This window comes from Hemicordylus capensis, chromosome 11 (genome assembly GCF_027244095.1).
Source record: "Hemicordylus capensis ecotype Gifberg chromosome 11, rHemCap1.1.pri, whole genome shotgun sequence".
In the NCBI taxonomy this organism is placed as follows: Eukaryota; Metazoa; Chordata; class Lepidosauria; order Squamata; family Cordylidae; genus Hemicordylus; species Hemicordylus capensis.
The window spans coordinates 17,931,100-17,955,963 of NC_069667.1; the positions used below are offsets into that span (position 1 = coordinate 17,931,100).

General features: G+C 49.0%; 1 protein-coding gene across 1 annotated transcript in view; it reads right to left on the minus strand.

The window, feature by feature from the left end:
• The window catches only part of GPC4 (glypican 4), a 79,299-nt gene that overhangs the window by 36,745 nt on the left and 17,690 nt on the right, over positions 1-24,864 (minus strand). Inside the window, exon 2 of the mRNA XM_053274059.1 lies at positions 2,047-2,205. Within this exon, the coding sequence (XP_053130034.1) occupies positions 2,047-2,205 (159 nt within the window). The remainder of the gene's footprint in view (positions 1-2,046; positions 2,206-24,864) is intronic.

Here is a 24,864-nt window from a genome sequence, read left to right on the forward strand (position 1 = left end):
CTCCGGAGCCATTCAGTAGCCAGGACAACGCGAAGGCCGCAAGGCCACCGCGCTTCCGAGCCCGGGGGCCCAACTGCAAAGGAATCCCAACCAGCTCTCGGGCTCGCATTCCTTCTCTGAAGGACACGACCGTGACCCCCCGCCTTGCGCCACTCCTGTTTTATTACAGCAACTGTTACGAGGGGTTGAGCCCCACACCCATTTCTGTTTGTGGAGCGAAAATGTCAAAGGGCAAGCAAATGTCAAGGTTGAGAGAGGCAGCCGGCCGAGCAAATCCTCTGCCCTTCCTAATTAGACAAGGGCAGGGATTGGTGACAGTCCCCTTCCTCCCCACCCCACCCACCCCCGGCCGCCCCTCAACACCACCATCAACATCAGTGAGACTAGACCCAACACATGCTCCAGAGGCTTGGCTAGAGGTCTCCCCTACACCTGTGGAAGTACCAACCCTCTGGGAGTACAGGAAAAGGTGAAGTGTGCCGTCGGGTCAATTCCGACTCCTGATGCCCACAGAGCCCTGTGGTTGTCTTTGCTAGAATACAGGAGGGGTTGCCCATTGCCTCCTCCCACGCAGTCTGAAATGATGCCTTGCAGCACCTTCCTAGATCGCTGCTGCCCGATATAGCACTTAGCAACAGCAATAGCACTTACATTTATATACCGCTCTATAGCCGGAGCTCTCTAAGCGGTTTACAATGATTTAGCATATTGCCCCCAACATTCTGGGTACTCATTTTACCGACCTCGGAAGGATGGAAGGCTGAGTCAACCTTGAGCCCCTGGTCAGGATCGAACTTGTAACCTTCTGGTTACAGGGCGGCAGTTTTACCACTGCGCCACCAGGGGCTCTATATAGTACCGACCCTCAACCCTCTGCAGCAGACGCCATCTTAGAAGAGGCATTCCCTCCTGTGTGAGTGGGAAGGGGGGGAATGCCTCTTTTATGGCGCTGGTTTTAGATGCATGAATATGTTGCAGCAGACGCCATCTTAGAAGAGGCACTCCCACCTGGGTCAGGGGGAGTACCAACCCACTGGAAGTGCCAACCTCAACCCTCTGCTGCCTGGCCCTGACAATAAGGTGGGAAACTGAGGCATAGGGACCTAGGACACTGACTTTTACCAATGGCCTATTGACTTTTACCAATGGACCATTAGACCTATCTAGCTCGGTACTCTCTACACTGAATGGCAGTCACTGACCTACTGCCCCATTCCCAAATCTGACATATAGATGGAGTTGCCTTACACCGAGTCAAGCCTTTGGTCCCTCTTGCTCCGTATTGCCTACACAGACTGGCAGCAGCTTCTCCAAGGCTGCAGGCCGGAGTGTCTCCCAGCCCTACCTGGAGATGCTGCCAGGAAGTGAACCTGGGATTTTCTGCATGCAAGCCAGCAAGCAGATGCTCTTCCACTGAACTACAGCCTCATCTCCTTAGGGGGATCTCTCACAACACTTGCAGGGCGTCTCCCATCCAAATGCACACCAAAGCAGACCCTGCTTAGCAGAGAGGGCAACCCATACTTGCTGCCACAAGCCCCACTGTCCTTCCCAGACAGCAGCAATGACAGAAATGGGGCAGGACCCTCCAATCCAGATAACCATCAGCCAGGTTCGACAGAAGATGGCTGTTAGGAAAAGGACACCTTCATCCGATTTGCTAGCCAGCAGGTAACGTCTAGAAAGCAAGAGGAGGGACTCCTTACGCATCCGGCTTCCTGGAACTGTAGAACCAAACTGCAGCCTCCCTGCTTTGCTGCAGACGGCCCCCGTCGGAAGAATTAAACTTAGCAGGACCGCCGCATGCCTCTTACGGGCAACGAAAGAGTCGTAATCAGCATATCTGCCTATTAAACTGGATTGCAAACCAAGCAGCATTCTAACCCTGTCACCACAAGCCGTGAGTCACACAGCTTCTCAAATGCAGGCCGGGGAGGAAGAGAGGGTCAGAGAGAAAGGCAAAAAACGAAAACAAAAAATTAAAAAGCTCTCCGTCTGTCCAGATGGGTGTCTGGAAAGATACTACAAGATCCCTCGGGGACTTACCGTCAAACTTTTTGTACCGGCTGCCAAAGACGCCTTGCAGGTTATTGCTCAACTCAACGACAGCGTTCCGGAAGTCGTGTTTACTCTGTTGCCCGTACTTCTCTTCCATCTCTTGGGAGCAGCACGTGTACCCTTGAGGGCAGACTTTTAAGTGATCACCTGGAAACACACGAAAGGCAAAAGACTTACACACAAGTCCACGGAATCCTGGTCAACAGTCTCAAGGCTAAGAGTGTTGCATCTTGAGCGCAAAAACAGGGGGAAGTGGGAGCTACTCTCTGGGCAAGAAAAAGGCTGTTTGTTTGTTTATTTAACATTTTATATCCCGCTCTTCCTCCAAGGAGCCCGGAGCGGTGTGCTACATACTTAGGTTTCTCCTCACAACAACCCTGTGAAGTAGGCTAGGCTGAGAGAGAAGTGACTGGCCCAGAGTCACCCAGCAAGTCTCATGGCTGAATGGGGATTTGAACTCGGGTCTCCCCGGTCCTAGTCGCATGCTCACAGGTGGGTTGTGTGTGTGTGTTTTTTTTAATGTCCGCTCAGTTCATTTTAGATCCTGCTCAGGTTGAATCGGGAAGGCCCCACTCTGAACACACATGCGCACACACTGCCTTGATACTGCCACCCAGAACAAATCTCATTCTGCACACAAAACGGCGTGTGTGTGTGTGTGTGTGTGTGTGTGTGCTAGAGGGAACCAGTGTCATCTCTAATTTTTTCTGTCTATGTGCGGAATGAGTTTTGTTCTGGGCGGCAGTATTAAGGCAGTGCGGGCACACAGGAATTCAGAGTGAGGCCTTCCTGATTCAACCTGAGCGGGATCTAAAATTTAACTCAGTGGACATCCAAAAAAACTTGTGAGCATACACACATGCACACGCCTTAGAGGGAACCCTGGAGGGAACATGGCACAGGGCTGCCATCTAATTACAGACAATTAATTAGACTGTCGATCAAATGAACTTTAACTGATTACACGGGCAAACGGTGTACATGTGATAGATAAAAGAACAGTTTTGAAGAAAAGAGGCACACTTTGCTTTCAGAAGATACATTTGTGTGCTCCAGGACAGACCTCATTAAAAGAGGCATTCCTTCAGGTGTGAGAAAAGAGGGATACCTCTTCTAAGAAGACTCCTGACACCCTGTTTAGGCAGTTCATGTATGTGTTGTAGCAGACATAATAAGAGGCATTCCTTTCTGTGTAAGTGAGAAGAGGGAACACCTCTTCTAGATGTGTGAGCCAGCGTGGTGTAGTGGTTAGAGTGCTGGACTAGGACTGGGGAGACCAGAGTTCAAATCCCCATTCAGCCATGATACTAGCTGGGTGACTCTGGACCAGTCCCTTCTCTCTCAGCCTAGCCTACTTCACAGGGTTGTTGTGAAAGAGAAACTCAAGTATGTAGTACATCGCTCTGGGCTCCTTGGAGGGAGAGCGGGATATAAATGTAATAATAATAATAATAATAGATGGTGCCAGTGTTTCCTCTAACAGGGATAACCCAGATGTTGACTACAACTCCCAGAATCCCCAAACAAAAGCAACTGCAGCTGGGGATTCTGGGAGTTGGAGTCAACAACATCTGGGAATCCCTCGTAGAGGGAACAGTGGTCAGAGGCTCTCCAATTTGTCCCCAGATGCTGCTGGCCTACAACTCCAATAAACCCCAGCCATAGAGGCCTTCAGAGAGGATGTGAGGAGAGCTGGTCTTGTGGAAGCAAGCATGAATTGTCCCCTTTGCTAAGCAAGGTCCACCCTGGTTTGCATTTGAATGGGAGACCACATGTGTGAGCACTGCAAGATATTCCACTTTGGGGGACGGGCCACTCTGGGAAGAGCACCTGCCTGCTTGTATGCAGAAGATTCCAAGTTCCTTCCTTGGCATCTCCAGAAAGGGCTGAGAAAGACTCCTGCTTGCAACCTTGGAGAAGCCACTACCAGTCTGTGTAGACAATACTGAGCCAGATGGACCAATGGTCTGACTCAGTAGAAGGCAGCTTCCTATGAGTTGCAGTCCATTATCATCTATGGAACTAGGTTGGAGAACCCCGGGTTAAGAGGTGCCACTGTCTCAACTAAGCCCGGGCAGAGGGCCGAGACTACAATCCACACTTTCGAGAGATCAAGTCCCAGGACTGGATTTAATGCAGGCAGGGCAGTTGTCCCAACTGAAACACAGGCGATAACCTTGGCTCTGAAATCCCAGCCATCCTTCCTTCCTTCCAGGAAGCACTTGCTGAGATTCCCAACTCAAAATATCTTCCTCTTCTCTCAACACACCCGCTCGAATCGTTTTACGACTTCCTCTGAAATCAGTGCTAAAAAGAAGCCCCCGGCTAATCCAATTTCACACTAGACTTGTGGTCTCCTTATCAGGGGATATTAGGGGTTCCTCTTATCACTGCTAATTAACACATTCTTCCAGAAAGGAAGCCCTGTTAGTCTGGAGTACCAGGAGGAGAAGCGAGAGTCCCATAGCACCTTAAACGGGTCTGACAATTGCATTTCAGTGTCACTTTCGGTGGGCCGGAACCCGACCTTGTCAAATACATGAAATGGACTGGAAAGGTTGTCGAGAGAGAGCGCGTGAGAGAGAGAGTGAGAGAGAGAGAGCGAGAGAGCGCGCGCGCGCGAGCGAGCTGCTTGGCTGGGCCTCACTCACTTAGTGATATTAAATACCCAGGACAAACCACAAATATAGACACATCGCAGAATGATGATGCAACAAGCAACCTATATTGTTTCCGTTCACTGGAATTCTCTGTGTCCGATTTCCAAACTCACTTAAGGAATCAGTAAACATGAAAAATGTGGCACTAGAGATCTTCATTTGACTATCTCATTCATTCTGCTAGAATGCAACTTTTCAGGGGTTCTGGGCAGAAACACTATTTATATATGTTGCAAACAAAGCCGCTCTTCCGGTCATAAACTAGCAAGGAGCAAAGCGAGAGTGCATGGTCATTCCGTGATACAGGAGGAATGCTTGCAAACTGCAGTGAGTGAGTGAGTGAGTGAGTGAGTGTTAGTTAAGAACAGAAGAACTATCTAGTTCTTATGGAACAGAAGGCCCATCTAGTCCAGCATCCTGTTCCACACAGTGGCCCACCAGATGCCTCCAAGAAGTTCACAGGAAGCGGAGAAGGGCACACCCCCTCTCCTGCAGTGCTCCCTCTAACGGGGATCCCCAGATGTTGTTGACTACAACACCCAGAATCCCCAGCTGCAATGGCTTTTGCTTGGGGATTATGGGAGCAGTGTTCCCTCTAAGGCGTGAGCACATGCGCACACTCACACGTTGGTGGTTTTTTTTGTTTTGGTTTTTTTATGATTGCTCAGTTCATTTTCGATCCTGCTTAGTTTGAGTCAGGAAGGCCCCACTCCAAATGGATGTGCACAAACACTGCCTTGATACTGCCACCCAGAACAAAATTCATTCCACACACAGATGGAAAAAATTAGGAAGGACACCGTATGGGAGTTGTAGTCAACAGCATCTGGGAATCCCTGTTAGAGGGAACACTGCTCTTCTGCAATTGCTCCCCTGCAACTGGTATTTAGCGGCACCTTGCCTCTAAGGCTGGAGGTGGCCTATAGCCCCCAGACTAGTAGCCACTGATAGACCTGCCCTCCATGATGACTTTGTCTAATCCCCCTTTAAAAGGCAAGCGTCTCAGAATATTTGCATAATGAGGTCCAAAGGAACACGCAAGAGATAGCCGTGGGTATTTCACCACACAACACAGAGCACAGTTAAATCAGAGATCTAATCAGGGTCCACACAGAAACCTATTAATGAGCCTTCTGGTGCCTGCAGCCGTTATCAGATCCAAAATAGCTACCCCAAAGAGCACTATTCCAGCCCCCTCTCAGCTGCCCAAGAGAATTTTTGGCAAGCCTCCCTGGTTTCCCCTTTGGGTGCTGTGAGGAGGAGTTGAAAATAAAGAGCAAAGGATGAATTATTCAGTTTTTGCAGAAAGATGATTGAGCTCAGCGTTATTTTAAAAGGTTGCTGGAGTGGGGTGGGCGGAAAGTGTCAGCCTGCTAGCTTGAACGTGTCAGAGGTAAATGAGTGGTGGAAAGCATGAGTAAGGCTGGCATGGAGAAGCCTAGAGAAGGACAAGCCTTGCGAAGGAAGGATAATCAGCCTGGCTTCTGCAAAGGGCTGTATATCTTTCACCATTTGAAAAATGAACATAAAATTATCCGATACGAGAGTTCAGCAGCCAAGCAGGCCCCAAGGCTTGGAAGGCTATCGTGTGTGAGAGGGGTGCGGCCAACCCAATCCAGACTATCAGCGTGCCTCATCGGAACCAGGAGCCAACGGCACAAGTCAAAATGACAAAAGCATCAAGCCACAAACTGCAAGGGAAGTTGAGCACTCTGTATACACATGCCCACAAGCTGCAGCGTTAAGAACAAACACATTGGTGATGCTTTGAGGATATTTGACAACAGGGTGTGGTATTTGGTCCAAGTCTGGGATGTGTGTAGTTCATTTTTAGTTGTTTTCCACCTTGGATGTCACTTGTATAAGTGTACTTATATTTCCGTTGCCACCTTCTACAGTATATGATGATGCCTCGGTGACTTTACCTTGGCTTTGCAGGCAGGAGGAGCACTGTTCCGTCTAAGGTGTGCACATGTGCGTGCGCTCACAAGTTTTTGGATGTCCACTCAGTTCATTTAAGATCCCGCTCAGGTTGAATCAGGAAGGTCCCATACTGAACGCAGGTGTGCACACACTGCCTTGATACTGCTACCCAGAACAAAACTCATGCGGCACAGAAATGGGGAGAAAAAAAAAAAAGAAGGACCACTGGTGAGGAGGCAGGTTTGTTACGGGGATGTGCAAACAGGTTCGACGTCGAACGGGTTCGGTTCGACTGTTCGGCATTGAACCGAAACCCACCCACCCTGGGGGTTCGTGAGTTGTTTTTTTAATTATTATTTTTTTAACACTTACCCCATCTGTGGGAGTTGTTCAAAGTGGCCAGGGGCGGGGGGGTCCAGGGGTCCATGGAGGTTCTCCTTCCCCCACAACCACCTCCTCTTATTGGAGAAATCCGCTATTCGGCCTTTCCCACTCGGCCACGCAGAGGCCCATTGTGCAGGCATGGAGGCCTCCAAAATGGCCACCGCATCAAGAATTTTTTAAAAATCATGCGGGGGGGGGTGCAGACCAGACCGGGGAGGGGTTTGAGGGGGTGCCGGACTGAACGGGCCCGGTGCGGGCTCAGTTTGGACTCGAACCGGACCAGCCGGTTCCATGCACACCCCTAGTTTGTTACAGAAATCGCTCAGTCAGATGTACTTTAATCCAAAACAAGAAGAATTATTTATTTACATATGTTATCTGAGGTTTGTTTCACTGCTGATTAGTAGGGCTGGAATCTTGCTCAGTTACAAAGTGGATGATTTGAACTTCTCGCAGCACTCAGTTGCTTTACACACAAAATATAAGGCTTTTCACCTTTGAACCCAGTTCCCTCTCAGAACTGTACTTCACAACCCAGTCTGGATTACAAATGGTCCTAATAACACAGTCCTTTATCTTTTTAGATTGTCTTATCCATTTAGTCGCAGAACAACTCCTCTTGGAGACCATTCCTATTCCAGCCTCAAATCCCCACTCCACTGAACATCGCTTCCAACTTCTGTCACTCTCTATCTCTTACGACTGACAACTCCAAAGAGTCCTAAGCCAATTGCTTATCAGTAAGTCTTGCACATTTCATCACAGAGACTCCTGCCTGCAACCTTGGAGAAGCCGTCGCCAGTCTGTGTAGACAATACTGAGCTAGATAGACCAATGGTCTGACTCAGTATATAGCCGCTTCCTGTGTTCCTGAAGTAACTCTGTGTTCAGCCTTCTGCTTGTAAGGTGTTGGCCAATGCTAGAAACTGAATTTTAAACCCTGTGCAAATTGTTCAGATTTTAGAAGATCCCTCCAAAGAGTACTAAGCTCATTTGCATAAAAGTAGTCCTACACCATTTCATCACACAGCGATTCTCTACCTTCGGCCCCGAGATACTGTCGCACTACAACTCTCATCATCCCCATCCACAGTGGCCAAAAAGACAGCACAGATTTCTAACTCTGGGAGCAGCTCCGCCCACTAGGTTCGCCACTGGTTCTTCCAACAGGAAAAGCTAACCCACCTTCCTCTACAGGTTAGGGCTGTGAGAGAGTCCTGCCTGAAACCCTGGAGAAGCCGCTGCCAGTCTGTGTAGACAAGACTGAGTGAGATGGACCAAGGGTCTGACTCGGTATATGGCCGCTTCCTACGTTCCAATGTTAGCTGATCAATGGTGCTTCTTCCTGGCTCTGGAAGCTGTTCCTTCAGCTCTGAATGCTAGCTTGACCCCTCAATTTGACTTCTTGATTTGACCATCCTGGAACCCAGCGGAAGGCCTGAGTCAAGGCGTCCCCGCCCAACGCAACACCGCTCGGAACGGACAGCAGCGCAAAAAAAGCGAAGGCAGCACTGTGCCAAACACATGTTCAAATTTAGTCAAGAATTTATTTGGGCAGCTTTTGTAATAAAAATTCCACCCGGCGCATAGTGCCGCGGCCCATAATGCTGAACCAAATTCTTGCACGTTTGCCAAGCAGCCAAAAAACCAGCCTTTGGAGGGGTTCCGCCCAGACCTAGCAGGAGGGGAAACTATTTCGAGCGACACCTTTTGCTGCGCGTGTAAGCTCAGCTGCTGGTTTCTCGCCCTGCCAAAAGCATACCCCAGTCCCTCCCACAACCTCGCTGCCTGCCCCAAAACAAGAAATTCTAATTATTTCGGTGACATGTACTTAAAATACCCTACACAACCAAAGACTGTCTGGATCTCAAATTCCACCCCCCTCCTCTCTTTTTCATTTTGCTTGTTGACAGCTCAGGGCCTTTGGATTTACTGCAGAGAGAACACCAGACACTGAAAGAAGAACAAGAGAGATTTATGCCCCTCTGGACGCTGCAGCCAAAACGCACATTAGGAAACTTAATGCTGTTCTAGATTTTTAAAAGAAAAACAAAAAACCCAAAAGAGAAACCTTGCTTTCCCCATTCATTCATGCCCAAATTCCCCTCTGCAAATACTCATTTTACAACCCATGGGTCCAGTCTTATAAATGCAGCCGGCACATGAATGACTTAAATAGCTGCTGGCGGGAGTCTGTTGGAAATTTTCTCATCAAAATGAACAGACTGCAACCCCAAAAAACCAAAAAAACCCAACCACCCCCAAACCAACCTTTTATTAGATCACCATACAGCACTAAGAATGTATTTAGCCATGGCTCAGCCCATCCCCAAGGTCTGGGGTGGATCGGAAGATATAGGAATACGTAAAGCTGCCGTATGAAGTCAGACAACAGAAGAGTTCACACAACCATCATTAGTAAATCCTAATTTGGGAGTTGGATGCACTTCCAATTTCCAATGATGCATTGGTTAAAAACAAGATAGAAGGCAGGGAACTGGGTCTGTCAACTCCCAACGAGGAGGGACAATTTCCTTGCTTGCCTGGTTCAGAAGCTGGGGATGGAATCCAGCTAGGGCATGCTCGTATCAACCAGCTGGGGCTTGACAGACAATAAACCTCCCCATCTCCTACCTTGCTTTTCTCCAACTCGTGATCAAAAATTGGGAGCATACCAAATTCCCAAATTAAGGTAGGAAGCTTTCTTAATCTGATGACCAGGGCTACAGAAATCCACTAGTCTACTAGTCTGTGATGAGTGAAAAATGATGGCTGACGAGTGAAAAAAGTCCTGATGAGCAACATACCAACCTAGCAGAACGCATTCACTGACTTGTGGTTTCAGAAGCTTTTTCGCCATAAGCAGGAACTGGGTCTTTTCCCCACACATCCACCCCCTTCAAAAATAGCCATGCTCTGAAACACCACATTCCACACATAGCTCTGAATGCAAGTGGGGAGGAGAGTTAATTTTGAATTCACCCGCACCGTACAGCATCATTTTTGACCAGCATCCTTCCTCTTCTCCAGAACCAGGGCAAATAATGAGGCTTAATCCTCGTTAGCTCTGTACGTTTCCTTTGATTCCTGCTACCACATTCCTTCAAGCAATCAACTGCCCATTTTTAATTTTTTTTAAAAGAGAGAGACACAAATCCCAGTTCCGGCTGTCTCCTTCGTGAAAGGTTATGACCTGACTTTGCCTGTAGGCTCCTGACCTCCGGTTCCCATCCGTGCCTTCCCATTTTGCAAAGTTACCCCTCCGACAGACCAATTTATATTAGCAGATCATTACTTAATCAGAACGCCAGGGCAAAACGTGAAAGGTGGCCGTGTTTGAAAACCAGGGCTGGGGAGGGCGCAGAAATACTCTCCTTCTTTGCTCAACAGCTGTCCCTGTGGATTGAAACAGAGAAGCTGAATGCCAGTGTTTGACAAACACAGGAGCATAGGAGGTTGACATATACTGAGTCAGACCATTGGTGTATCTAGCTCAGTATTGTCTACACAGACTGGCAGCGGCTTCTCCAAGGTTGCAGGCAGGAGTCTCTCTCTCAGCCCTAACTTGGAGATGCTGCCAGGGAGGGAACTTGGAACCTTCTGCTCTTCCCAGAGCAGCTCCATCCCTTAAAGGGCATATCTTACAGTGCTTGCACATCAAGTCTCCCATTCAAATGCAACCAGGGTTGCAACAACCCAATGCAACCCTGCTTAGCTAAGGAGACAAGTCATGCTTGCTACCACAAGATCAGCTCTCCCCTCCCGAATCCAGCCAAAATGTTTTAACGCCAGACTTGCAGTCGCAAGCAGGAATTGTCCCCTGTGCTAAACAGGGTCTTCCTCGGTTTACATTTGGATGAGAGACTACATGTCAGCACTGTAAGATATTCCCTGTTGGGGATGTGGCTGCTCTGGGAAGAGCATCTAGTTCCAGGTTCCCTCCCAGAGGCGTAACTAGGGAAAACGGCGCCCGGGGCAAGCACTGAAATGGTGCCCCCCTGCGCCCCCCCCGCCGCCCCCCCAACATACTACATTATACTTAGGTTTTTCCTCACAAGCGCCCGCTGCCGCCACCAAGCCAGGCCACTGACTGGCCTCCAGGTGCCAGCAAAGCAATGGGGGGGCACAGGTGGCGCGGAAGGGATCGCTCGTGGGGAAGGGGGCACCAATGCGCTCCCATGACTGCTGCAGCGCTGCTGCACTGAGCAGGAAACATTTGTATTAACAAAAAATTAAAAAATTTTTTTAAAAAAATTGGTCATGGTGGCGCCCCCCACGTGACCAGAAAAGATGGCGCCCGGGGCACATGCCCCCCCTGCCCCCCCTATAGTTACGCCTCTGTTCCCTCCCTGGCAGCATCTCCAAGACAGGGCTGAGAGAGATTCCTGCCTGTAACCTTGGAGAAGCTGCTGTCAATCCGCCTCAGTTTGCATTTGGATGGGAGACTGCACCGTCAGATATCCCACTTAGAGCAGAAAGCAATAAACTGTGGCTGGTTGGACTTGGAATTCAGCAGCATGTGGAAGATCACAGGTTGGCATGCAGAAACTTAATGCTCCCCCCGCCCCCCAGGCATGCAGATCACCTCTTGGCATGGAGAAAGTTCCAGGTTCAAACCCTGGCAGTACCTCCAGGTAGGGCTGGGAGAGACCCCCACGCAAAACCGGGGAGAGTCGCTGCCAGTCCGTGTAGACAATACTGAGCTAGATGGACTGAGGGTCTGACCTGGTATAAGGCAATTTCTTATGCTCCTGCACCACTATGTCCAAAAATGGACAGAAGATATTCATTAAGCGCTCAATCACCAGGATCAACCCAGGCAGAAGCAGCCAAAAAACCTCCGGGCAGCAAACATTCCTCCTCAGGTGCACCCTCCTCCTCATCCAAACATGGCACAAAGGAGGGCATTTGGCACTCTGGGGTCTTTAGGAACATAAGAAGCTGCCCTATACTGAGTCAGATCATTGGTCCATTTAGCTAAGTATTGCCTACACTGACTGGCAGCAGCTTCTTGAAGGTTTCAGGCAGGAGTCTCTCTCCCAGCCCTACCTGGAGATGCTGCCAGGGATTGAACCGGGGACCTTCTGCCTGCAAGCCTGCAGATGCTGTTCCACTGAACTACAGCCCCATTCCCTAAGGGGAATATCTTACAGCTCTCACATGTATTCACCCATCCAAATGCAAACCAAGGCAAACCCCTGCTTAGCAAAGAGGAGGAATCACGCTCGCGAACGAGGACAAATCATGCTCACCATCACAAGGCCAGCTTAATATCCTCAAAGCATCACATATACAAGGTGCTCAATATGCCTCGTCGCCTGTGGCTTGGCTGCTTTTGTCGGTTCGATTTGTGTTATCAGCTATAAAAAGGGGTAAGAATTGGGGGAAGCGGTGGGAGGGGGATTGCAGGACAGACAGACTGGCTAGTGGCTTAAGGAAGGTGCCACCACAAAATGTAGAACACGGGGACGTAGGAAGTTGCTGCTTTTGTCATGTTGGTTGGTTTTATCTGCACCTGCTTTCGATGCGATATACACCGATAATCTGAATTGTGTGGGCCCCACTCTCTAGCACTCCCATTGCCTTCCAAGCCACATCTCTGGGCCTGCTTGGCTGCTGAACTCTTCATCAGATAACTCGATGCTCATCTTTCAATTCCTGAAAAATATACATCCCTTTGCAGAAGCCAGGCTGATTATCCCTCCTCAGCATGGCTTATCCTTCTCTAGGCTTCTCCGTCCCAGCCTTAATCATTCCAGGGCTGCTCAACTTCGGCCCTCCTGCAGATGTTGGCCTACAGCTCCCATAATCCCTGGCTATTGGCCACTGTGGCTGGGGATTATAGGAGCTGTAGTCAAAAAACAGCCGGGGGGGGGGCAAAGTTGAGCAGGCCTGATCATGCTTTCCATTCATTTATCTCCAACAGATGTTTGACCTGGTAAGCCTGCAATTATCTCCCACCCTACCCCACCCCAGGTATCCTTTTAAAATAATCACTTCATTCAATCATCTTTCCACAAACCAAGTAATCCACCCCATTTACTTTTATGTTTAATGCCGGCTTTACCTTTTCTCAACTTAATGTGTTCTGTTCTGTCCCTCTAGAGGAGGAAAAATTAACTTGATACATGACTTTGGGGCGGTAAGGAGATTAAAATCTGCTCGCAAACACAAAAGGCCCTTAGCAGTCGGATTTACATATAAGCAGAAAATCGCCTTGTTCCAGCTTCGGGGAAACAATGGCTGTTTTGTCTGCTAATTAGAAGTGTCCGCTTCCAGGATGTTAATTTCAGGGCAGACTTTTTGATTTCGGTATGCCCTCGGTCAGCTGTGAGGTTGACTTAGCGTCAACAAAATCCACACTCAGCGCTCCGGCTTTCTAAAAACAGGCATTCTTGGCCTGTTCTCGCAGGTCACCGGGACGATGCATGCAAGAAGCCGGCCAGATGTGGTTTCCTTCACCTCGACTTGAACTGTTGTACGTTTACAGGTACCGGGACTCCTCCGTGCTTCCACACGCTTTTGTTCCCAGGCTCAGCCGTCTTCACGAACCCCCTCCTGTCTGCTGAATTTCGTCTCGGGACTTTTTTGCCGCTTCGGGGAACTGCTTACAGACCTGTCAATTATCTCCCACCCCCAAGACTTCGCCGCAGAAGCCTTGACTGAACATTTGGTGGGCAAGAACTATTCCTGTCAGCTACGGCTGCGTTTCTCGGCGACATTCCATAAACTCACTGACCGCTGTGAGATGGACTTGTTGCTGGGGGGGGGAGAGGGGGAGGAAGCTTGTGGGGTGTGGGGGAGGAAGTTTCAATTACCTTGTGAAGCGAAGTAGAAAAATTAAGATCTAAGCAGACTTTATTAGGTATGACAAGCCGCAGGGGCAGCCCTGGCCTTTCCTATGCATCCACGCAGAGGAACTACCCAGGGATAGAGGCACAAGATGTATTTAAATGTAGAGGGGCTTTTGCAAAGATGTGTTAGCAGTTTTCTAAAAAAACCAAGCATATTAACACTCAAATGAAACTGAATCTGAGCTTCAGACGCCGCAAGGATCCAAGACCTTCCTCCACTTACACTACCAAAGAGAAGGAGGCGAGCGTTTGTTTAAAGGGGTCTGGGATTCGGGATGTGCACGAGCCGATTCGGTGCCTCTCTAAGGGGTGCCGAACCGGATCGAGCACTGCCGTTCAAGCCGGGTCGAAGAGGTGGGGAAGGGTGGGTAAGATGCTCCTTAAATGCTTGCCCCCTGCAACGCCCACTCTCCAAAAGCCCACATGGGGGTGTGACGATGTAACCAGCACGCTGCGCATCGTTAGCATGCACGCAGCCAGTGCACATGCGCACTGGCCATTTGCATGGTCAGCACATGCATGCCGGCCACATGCATGCTCATGCTGCACGGAGGATGCCAGTTACAGGAGTCTCTCTAAGCCCTATCATAGAGCTGCAGCCAGGGAGGGAACTTGGAACCTCTGCTCTTCCCAGAGCAGCTTCATCCCGAGGAGAATATCTTCCAGGGCTCACAAATTAAATCTCCCATTCATATGCAACCAGGGTGGACCCTGCTTAGCTAAGGGGACAAGTCATGCTTGCTACCACAAGACCAGCTCTCCTCTCCTTTGCAGGATGTCCGTGCGTCATCTCCAAAAGCAAGAGCAATACTGGGATAATGAAGCTGGAACAGGGACTGTCTACCCCATTTGTATCCTTGTCCTTCCCTCGATTAGCTTAGGGCAGACAATCCTGACCTTGGTCCCCAGATGATGCTGGACTACAACTTCCATCATCCCCTGCCAAAATGGCCCAAAGGCCTCTGTAGCAGGGCTGTTGGGAGCCCAACAACATCTGAAGACCAGTGTTCCCTCTAACAGGGATCCCAAGACGTTGTTGACTACATCTCCCATAATCCCTAGTGAAAGGCCATTGCAGCTGGGAGTCATGGGAGTCGTAGTCGTCAACATCCAGGAATTTCTCTTACTGGGAACATTGCTGGAGACCCAAGGTTTAGGGCATGGGGGGAGCCATCATCAGAAAGCACCTGTAAGGAAGCTTAGACCAAGAGCCCAAGGTCATCTAGGGAACTCCAAAGATTAAACACACAGTTGAACCTAGATCCGAATCCAACCCAGAAGGGCAGTCCTGTTGCATCAGATCAAAGCATCCGGATGAATGAGAATGCCCCCAGATTTCACAGCAGAGGGTGCAACTTAGGTGCCCTCATCTATACTTGCATGCCCAGCTATGAAAAACAATGCAAAGTCACCGGCTTGCAACAACAAGACTTCCCACTGCAGAAAGTACTCGACTAATCCAGTGCTGGGGTCAAATATACCCCAAGACGGTTGCAGGAATTATTATTTTTTAAAGTCTTGGGAGTGGCATTGATCATGACATCAGCGGTAAAGAAAAACAAAATGCAACCCATCATGATTTCCCTTTGGCAGTACAGGAATAAGCCACTAGCAAAAACAATGGAGTCAACAATGATGCTTCATTTGTGTCCATGAAAAAACACTGGTCAGTTTCAGTTTTGCATTCAGTACCATTCGGGGTAAGAATGACAAACTTCTCCAAATACACACTGCAGTTCACACACACACACACACACACACACACACACACACACACACACACCAAAAAAACCCTCCAACTGGGAGGGCTTGTAAGATCACAAGGGAATTGATTTCATACAGGTTGAGGAATACCCGGATTGTGATGTGTTGGAAGAATGAAATTCAACATTTCTTCCTCCCTTTTCGGAGTCAATTTGATCGTATTAACGACTACAGAGAATATTTATATATGCTGTGCTTCAACCAAAATTCTCAAAGCTGTTTACATAGGAAAATAATACAAAATAAGCTGGTCCCCTGTCCCCAAAGGGCTCACAACCTAAAAAGAGACTTAAGATAAACAGCAACAGCCACTGGAGAGATGCTGTGCTGGGGATGGAGAGGGCCAGTTGCTCTCCTATTGCTACATACAAGAGAATCGCCACCTTAGGAGGTGTCTCTTTGAGCATATTTATTGCGACATTTTTATAGCACCTTTCATTAAAACAATCTCAAGGCAGTTCGCACAAATGTTAACACAAAACTATAAAAATTACACAATTAAAATTTTAAGGTAAAATATAAAAATACAGACCTGACTAAAAATATTGAAAGCAAGCACATTATAAGCAGACAAGATGCACCTCCTAAAGTCGCAATTCCCTTGTTTGTAGCAGGGGGGGAGCAACTGGCTCTATCCATCCCAAGCACAGCATCCCTCCAGTGGCTGTTACTGGTGTCTACTATTTCTTAGTTAGCAGGGGGTAACTATCCGGCTGAAGGTTCACTCTTACACACACCTTGGCCTTCAAAAATCTGTCTCAAATGCCACGTATACACACCATCAACTTGAGCTAATCGAGTTAATGGTTGCTAATTCACCTGCAAGCAAGGATCCTTTTTAAGCGGAACTGTGGGAACTGAGAGCGTAAATGTGGAAATTTTAGAGAAGACGCATTTCTGGACTGGACACTTCCTTTAGCGAAAAGCAAACTGAGCACTACGTTAAGAGGAGGAAGGTGGAGAGAGAGAGAGAGAGAGACAGACAGACAGACAGACAGACAGAGACGGACCAAGAACTAAACAGCTAGAATCCCACGACCTTCTTAGTCTTCGTCATAAAAACATGCCAGCATCTGGCATTGCTAAGAGCCATGGGTGGTAAAAGGTGAATTACAGTGGTCCCTCTACTTACGAAATTAATCCGTTCCGAATGCACATTTGTAAGTCGAAAAATTCGTAAGTCGAAAAGCGGTTTCCCATAGGAATGCATTGGGAACGGATTAATGCGTTCCGGAGCCTAGAAAAAAGACCCAGACCCCCAGTAAGGCTTGCAAACTGCACAGGAACATTTCTTTTCAAGAATAAACAGGCAGTAAACAGGCAGGCAAGTCAAGGAAACCGCATGTAAAATTTGTAAGTCGAGGAAACCCCATCTAAAAATTTGTAAGTCGAGGAAACCCCATCTAAAAATTTGTAAGTCGAAAAAACCGCATCTAAAACCGGATCTAAAACTGCCGTTTGTAACTCGAAAAATACTTATGTCGAGTAGTTTGTAAGTCGAGGGACCACTGTACTAGCTTTGTCCCTGGAATAAACAGGAAAACTGCTCGGAGACTCAAAAAAGGAACCAACACAGAATATCTAGTTCTTATCTAGTCAAGAAACATATGAACATTGAAAGTAAAGTGTGCTGTTGAGCGGGTTTTGTCTCCGGGCGGCCACAGAACCCCGTGGTTGTCTTTGGTAGAAGACAGGAGGGGTTCACCATTGCCACCTCCCATGCAGTCTGAGATGATACCTTTCAGCATCCTCCTATATCGCTGCTGCCCGATATAGGTGTCTGGGAAACATACCAGCAGGGATTCGAACCGGCAACCTCTGGCTTGATAATCAAGACATTTCCCCACTGCGCCATTAGGTGCAGTGGCTCCCATATACTAGGCCCAAAGAAACTATGATCAGGCACCACTTGCAAACATCTGATGCAGCCACTTGGCCATGGAATGGGTCCCAAACAGCCTCTTGGGTCCTCAAACAGAAGCTGGGCGGCCAGTGTCCAAAATGCTGCAAAAGATTCCTGCACTGAATGGGAGGGGTGTGTGGGTGTCAGACTAGAAGACCTTCCAAAGATCCCTTCTACAGAGTTGGGGGGAGAACAAGGGTGACTCTCTGTCCCCTGGATGCTTATCTTCAGAGCTACACTGGCTCCTTCCCAGGCCTCCAAGCAGGAGAGCAGACGGCAGACGTCCCCAAACACAGACCTCCTCTGTTGAGGCTCTCTCTTCCGTCTCTGGTTGCTAATATCTGCGTATGTGCCCTTCCCTCCCTCTTCCGCCTTCCCCCACTTTCCCCAGTTTCGGACTGTTCTGGGTGGCAAAGAGTTAAAAGGCACAACAGACACCCTTGTCTGTGCAGACACCACATTCCTATCCGCTCCCTCAACAAGCCGTCCTGAGCTGCTGCAAAGTTTGCCGGCTGCACTTTGAATGTGGACAAATGCAAGTTTTCTCCAACAACTCACGATTCAATTAGCGATCAGCCTCAGCCCAGGAGCATGTGAAAGGCCACATATAAAGAGTGGCGGTCCCTGAATCAGCCAGTTTCTGCCCCTCTTGCTGCAAGGAGATGAACTGGTCTCCTCTTTTGTAGGAGCTGAACAGCTTTCAGCAGTTTCCCCAGGACGACTCAGCAGGATGCGGCCCGAAGGCTAATACACTGCAGCTGGGGGTGATGGGAGTTGTAGTCCAAGAGCAGCTGGAGATCCTCAGGTTGGCAATAGACCATAGCTTGTTGGGTTGTGTGAATCAGCCACAGGTCAACCGAGGGTTAGCTCAAAGGCAACAGCAAACCATGGTTTGTGCTCCAGACAGACAAGTAAACCATGGCCTGTGCTAACTGTAGTTTAGGTGGCAATCCATGGTTATGCTCCAGACAACTGGCAAACCATGGTTCATGCTAACTGTAGTTTAGACTGCAAACCATGGTTTATGTTCCAAATGGATAGGCTTGTGGTTTCCCTCTCCCCTTGCCTTCTCTGTGAATTCCCAGATGCTATATATATATCAACAGCGACTTCCAAGGAGGGCACAACATCCCAAATCAAAACTTTTTACTTCAGATGTAATGCCAAACCATGGGTTGCCTCCAGCAGGGTTACTCAACTTCGGCCCTCTTGCAAATGTTGGCCTACATCTCCCATAATCCCTGGCTATTGGTCACTGTGGCTGGGGACTATGGGAGTTGTAGTCCAAAATCAGCTGGAGGGGCCTACGTTGAGCAGGCCTGGCCTACACCATGGTCTGCAAACCAGCTTCAAACCATGGCTTCAGAGCCGAGTTTGGCAGCTGCTCCAAGTAGCTACAAGGCTTTGCTGTTTTATTCTAAAATGGACCTGTCTGAGTGTTAAAGAAATACTTGAAACAAAAAGTAGGAACACACAAACGTTCACAAAATAGCACACTCAGGCAACTGAAGCGAGGGGAAAGTGTGTGTGTAGGGGAGGGGTGCCTGCGTCAGTCACAGACTATGTGACAGATGCCAACTCACAGGTGCCCGCAAGCCTTCTGCAACAACATTCCAAAGGCCAGATCAAAAGATAGCAAAGACTCCATTGTGGCAAGAGAATCCGGAGTCAGTGCTGGGTGTGCCCCTGTGCTTCAAAACGCATACCTCTGCATCCAGCAGATGGAAATTCCGGGCTGAAGAACGCCGAATTCTGCAACCAGCATATACTGACCATGCTTACGTTGTTGCTCTTTCCTGCATCATTTCCTTTGCAATTTTTCCCTTTGTGCATCACCGATTCTCGTTTGCCAGTCATGCGGGAGGAGCTACGCGGGACACCAAACAGATCTTCCCGAGTCAGCCTTGTGGCAGGCATTGCTTACGCCAGGGGTTCTCAAACCAGGGGTTGGCAGGTGTTGTTGGACAACAACGTCCATCACCCACAAGGCCCCTGTGGCAGGAGATGATGGGCACTGTAGTCCATCGACATCTGTGGGCTTAAGTTTGAGAACCTCTGGCCTATGCGCTTTCAAGCACACCTGTGCCTTCATGAGGGACAGAAACTTGCTTGGGTTTTTTTAAAAACTGAAAGCAAAGATTCTCAGACTCCTGGGTTTTGCATCCAATATTAAGAGCTCCCGTAGGATCAGGGCATGCGCACGTACACAGCCCTGCCTGTAATGCCTCTTGCCCGACACTTTTGCTCTCTCATTTAATTTGCTACCTCCCATCGACAGAAGCCAGATCATCCTTCAGAAGGGTTGTACTGAAATGGCCGTTTGTGCTCAAACCCGGCCACTCGCTACCTCGCCAGCTGCCCCAACCGATGTTTCCGCACATCAGCTCCAAAAGCCATCCAACTCGCACACAAATTGCTTACTGTACGGAACAAGCCGTCGCATAATATAACCTCTGTTGGGAAAAACCCTTCATTCCTCGAGCCAGGCCCGTCAACGTATTCCCACTGGCCCTCACCTAAAGCCTTGCTGCTGAAAAGCACAGCCAAGTTTATTCAAACCGAGTGGAAAGGGACGGGGGGGGGCAGCGAGGAACGGAGCAACTGAACAGGCGTGACCAAAAGAGGGGAGGGCAGAATGATGGCAGAAGCAGAGCCGGCCAAGAGCTCTGTCGTTCATTTCAAAGCAACTGAGACGTCAGCCCCTGAATTAGCCAGCTAGACAACGAGCCTCTCTTACATGCAAGATGCCACACACTCTTGCTCGGCTCATGTCCCTTCTCAGAACCAGCATAGAAATAACTCCGGGGATCTCTTTGCCACAACCAGGAGTGGGCTGGAGCACCATCCTCTACTTCATCAGAGCAAACCCCCCCTCTCAAAAACCTTCAACGGATATGCTGGCACTGAAGTTAACCATGGTTAACAGTAGCCAGGGGTGTTCTTAACCAAGGTTTCCCAACCAGGATCAAATCCTGTTTCTAAATCTTAGTTGTGATCACCATGCCCTTCCTCATCAGAGCAAACCCTCTCCCATCTCAAAAGCATTTACCGGATATGCTGGCACTGAAGTTAACCATGGTTAACAGTAGCCAGGGGTGTTCTTAACCAAGGTTTTCCAACCAGGATCAAATCCTGTTTCTAAATGTTAGTTGTGATCACCATGCCCTTCCTCATCAGAGCAAACCCTCTCCCATCTCAAAAGCATTTACCAGATATGCTGGCACTGAAGTTAACCATGGTTAACAGTAGCCAGGGGTGTTCTTAACCAAGGTTTTCCAACCAGGATCAAATCCTGTTTCTAAATGTTAGTTGTGATCACCATGCCCTTCCTCGTCAGAGCAAACCCTCTCTCATCTCAAAATCATTTAAAGGATACGCTGGCAACAAAGTTTACCGTGGTTAACTGTAGCCAGGTGTGCTCTTAACCAAGGTTTCCCAACCCAGATCAAATCCTGTTTCCAAATGTTAGTTGTGATCACTGTTCCCCGTAATAGAGATTCCCAGATGTTGTTGACTACAACTCCCATAATTCCCAGCTGCAATGGTCTTTGGCTAGGGATTATGGGAGTTGTAGTCAACAATATCTGGGAATCCCTGTTACAGGGAACACTGATTGTGATATAACCCTGGAGACAATTAACCATGGTTAATTATGATGGCTGCCCACTACCTTCAACCATGGTTAAGAGGGGAAAGTGTTTCTTGCAAGGACCACACTACACAATCTCTTCTGGTTACCTAGTTGATTCTGGACGCAACTGAAGGCATGGGTTATCATCTCCATGTTCCTGCCCATTGTAATTTCCTTTCTTTGGAAAACATCAATGACAATCTTAGAGTAGTTTTTGCATGTTTTAAAACTTTTCAAAGCTTTTAAAGCACCATTGCAAATTTGGCCACTGCAGGTCTGATGGTCGAGACAATAAAAGGATGATAGCAGCCACCTAATGGCACAGCGGGGAAATGACTTGACTAGCAAGCCAGAGGTTGCCGGTTCGATTCCCCGCTGGTATGTTTCCCAGACTATGGGAAACCCCTATATCGGGCAGCAGCAATATAGGACTCAAGAGATGAAAAATATGCGATCGCACTCACAATACTGTCAGCGTGTTAAAGGGTGCCGTTGAGTTGGTGCCGAACCACAACTCCCAGCATCCCCAGCCATAATGAATTGTAGCTGGGATGCTGGGAGTTGTAGTTCAGCAACGCCTGCTAACTGAGCCAAGAGGCACCTTTTTAAAGTGGCGGTTCTCTTTATTGAGCAGGGGGAGAGCAACTGGCCCTCTCCATCCTCAGCACAGCATCCCTCCCGTGGCTGCTGCCGGTGTCTTTCTTATGTGTCTTTTTTTAAGACTGTGAGCCCTTTGGGGGACAGGCAGCCATTTAATTAATTAATGAAATTCTGTATGCAAACCGCTTGGGGAACTTTGGTTGAAAAGCGGTATATAAATACTCCTCGTATCGGTAATATCTGGAGGAATCCTGGTTGGTAAACCATTGCCTTAAATCCTTACTTATGCCTAGCCAATTCCCCTGCTTGAATTTTTAAAAGCGTGTTATTTTATTCTAGGCTGGAAGCCACCCCTTTCCTCGCAGACTTGCTTAACCAAGCCTCGCCGCCTCCCACTCGATGCCTGCCACTCTGATGCATCCGATGCGGAGCACGACACATCCCCAAACTCCCCCTTCAAGAGCATCCGGCCCTCTAAAGCAGCCCGATATTGAGGGAGGACGTCGTGAGCTGCAGAAGCGACACTCCATCCCACAGTCTCGCGCTGGCGAGGCAGCGGGAAGGTCAGTCCCTGGAAGCACTTCGAGTCCTGGGTTTATCTCCACCAACTCCCACCCAACAGACAGTGGAGAACCACCCAGCAGGACAGCATTGGCTTTTGCCGCACAGAAGCCCTTTTGTGAGGATGCCATTCAAGGCAGAGATGGAGCAGCGCTCAGGAGGCTGGCGGGCATGCAAGCGACAGGATCCATCCTGCACACTGAGCAAATGGAAATTCCCACAGAGTTCCTTAAAATGAGCAAGAGAGGCCTGCAAAGAAGAAGTCAGCTCTTAGCAGGCTTCCATCCCTGAAGAGAGATGTCTGAAGTGGCTCTAAATCAGGGCCGCAGAACTTTGGCCCTCCTGCCGCAGTCGGACTACAACTCCCATAATTCTTCTTGGCCACTCTGGTGGGGGTGATGGGAGTTGTAGTCCAAAGCCAGCTGGAGAGCTATCGTTGCGTAGCCCTGCTCTGGATAATGGCTGCAAACCTCAATGGGTTTCTTCTCCATGAGTCTACCAAGGAAACCGATCCTGGCTGCAAAGGTTTGCTGGCAGGAAAAGGACATGTAGGAGGACCTCAGTATTCTCGGGGGTTCCGTTCTGAGCAAGTACCGCGGATGCCAAGACCGCGGATGCCGAGACACTGGGGCTATGGCAATCGGGGGGGGGGGTTAGGTTCCCAGTGCCTGGGGGGGGACCAAATGGCATAAAAGCCCCCCAAATGCCAAGATAAAGGGCCCCACCATGCGCCACAGACCTTCTGCAGTCAAGCAATACCCCCACAAGGCCCAAAGTCCCATTTTTTCCTGGACAAATTGGGGGGTTGGGGTAGGGGGAGATGCCTTTTAAAAATCGAAGTGAGCCACAAAATGGCTCCTCGTCACAAAATGGCAGCCAGGAATTACCTCAAGGGCATTTGCGGCCACCCCCGACCTACAGATATGCAGATTTAACCCTTTTAAACCCCCTTTTAACCCACGTATACGGAGGTCGGGTGTCTATTACCCAGCCCCAGATACGCGAATCCACAGGTGCTGGAGCCGCCGATGTCGAAGTTCTACTGTATACAGAATCAGACCCTTGGTCCATCTAGCTCAGTATTGCCTACAGCTCGGATGGGCAGATTTGCTCCTCCAGATGTTGTTGAACTGCAACTTAAATTGTGACTGGGGGTCACAGGAGCTGCAGTTCAACCACATCTGGAGGGCCAGGTACGCCCACCCCTACCCTACACTGACTCTCCAAGGTTTACGGCAGGGGTCTTTCCCAATCCTGCCTGGAGAGGCTGTCTGGGATGGCCTGGGACCACCTTCTGGCAGAGCAGATGCTCCGATACAGAGTTATGGCCCCACCTCAACTATATGAGGATGATGTACATCTTCTCCAACTGCGGTGTTAAGTATCTGCGCCTGGGATATCGTGGCAGGCCTCGCCAACGTATCTGATACGCCAACGTATCTCCCCGCGTATCTGCAGTTTGGCAAGCTTTTTTTAAAAAATCTGGGGTGGAGGGTTTTTTGCAATTTCTGGGGGTTCTGGAGTGATTTCCAGGGTTCCCCTTCACTCCTCCTACTGACAAATGGCGATTCAGAGGGATTTCCCCCCCCCCATTTTTAACTGTATTTTGCAGTCCTTTGGTGACCGCGATTCCACTAACACTGTTTGCCATTGATTCCAACGGCTCTCCAACCACGAATTTGCCAGCCATGAGGTTCTCCTGGAACGGAACCCTCGCAGTTGGTGAGAGATGACTGTCTACTGAATCAGATGACCATTGGGCCTTCTGGCTCAGTCTTGTCTACACTGACTGGTTGCAGATCTCCAAGATTCCAAGTTGAGAAGGCGCTTTCTCAGTAGCACTACCTGGAGATGTCTACCTGGACGAACGTTTGCTCTAATCCAGCAGGGGCCATCTAAGGTTCTTCGATCTCCATCTTCTCCAGGCTACCAGCCATTTTTGTACACACTGTCGCCCAGTTCTTATCCCGCCAGTGTTCTTGCCCTGGTCAGTTTCTCCTGGCAGAACCACGCCTTGCTTATGAATACATCTCAATATTTACGTCCATGACATTTTGCAGTGTTTTGCAACACAGCATTCTGTTTATCGAGGGCCATTGACCAGAATCACACACTCGCCTCCGACGTACTCAAGACTCTTCTTTCTTGTTACTAAAATAAGTTTTGTCAGCAGTCTTGAGCACCAACATAAACACAGTGGGAAAACCAACGCACGACACTGAAGACAGCCTGAAGGGCAGTTCAACAGCAACTATGAGACATCGCTTAAAGCAGCAGATGTAGAATAGAAACCAGCGGGTGGGTGAAAATCCTGCCCAAATAAAGATGGTTATATTTATCCTCAAAGCAACAACCCTGTGAGGTAGGTTACGCTGAATTTCACAGTTGAACAGGGATTCGTACCCCCAGTCCTAGCCCAACACTCTAACTACTACAGCAATGCTGGATCTCTTTAAGTATCCTGGACCCAAACTTTACCAGCTCTCCAGCAGAGATTGGAGTCTGGACATAGTTGAGTCACCAGGA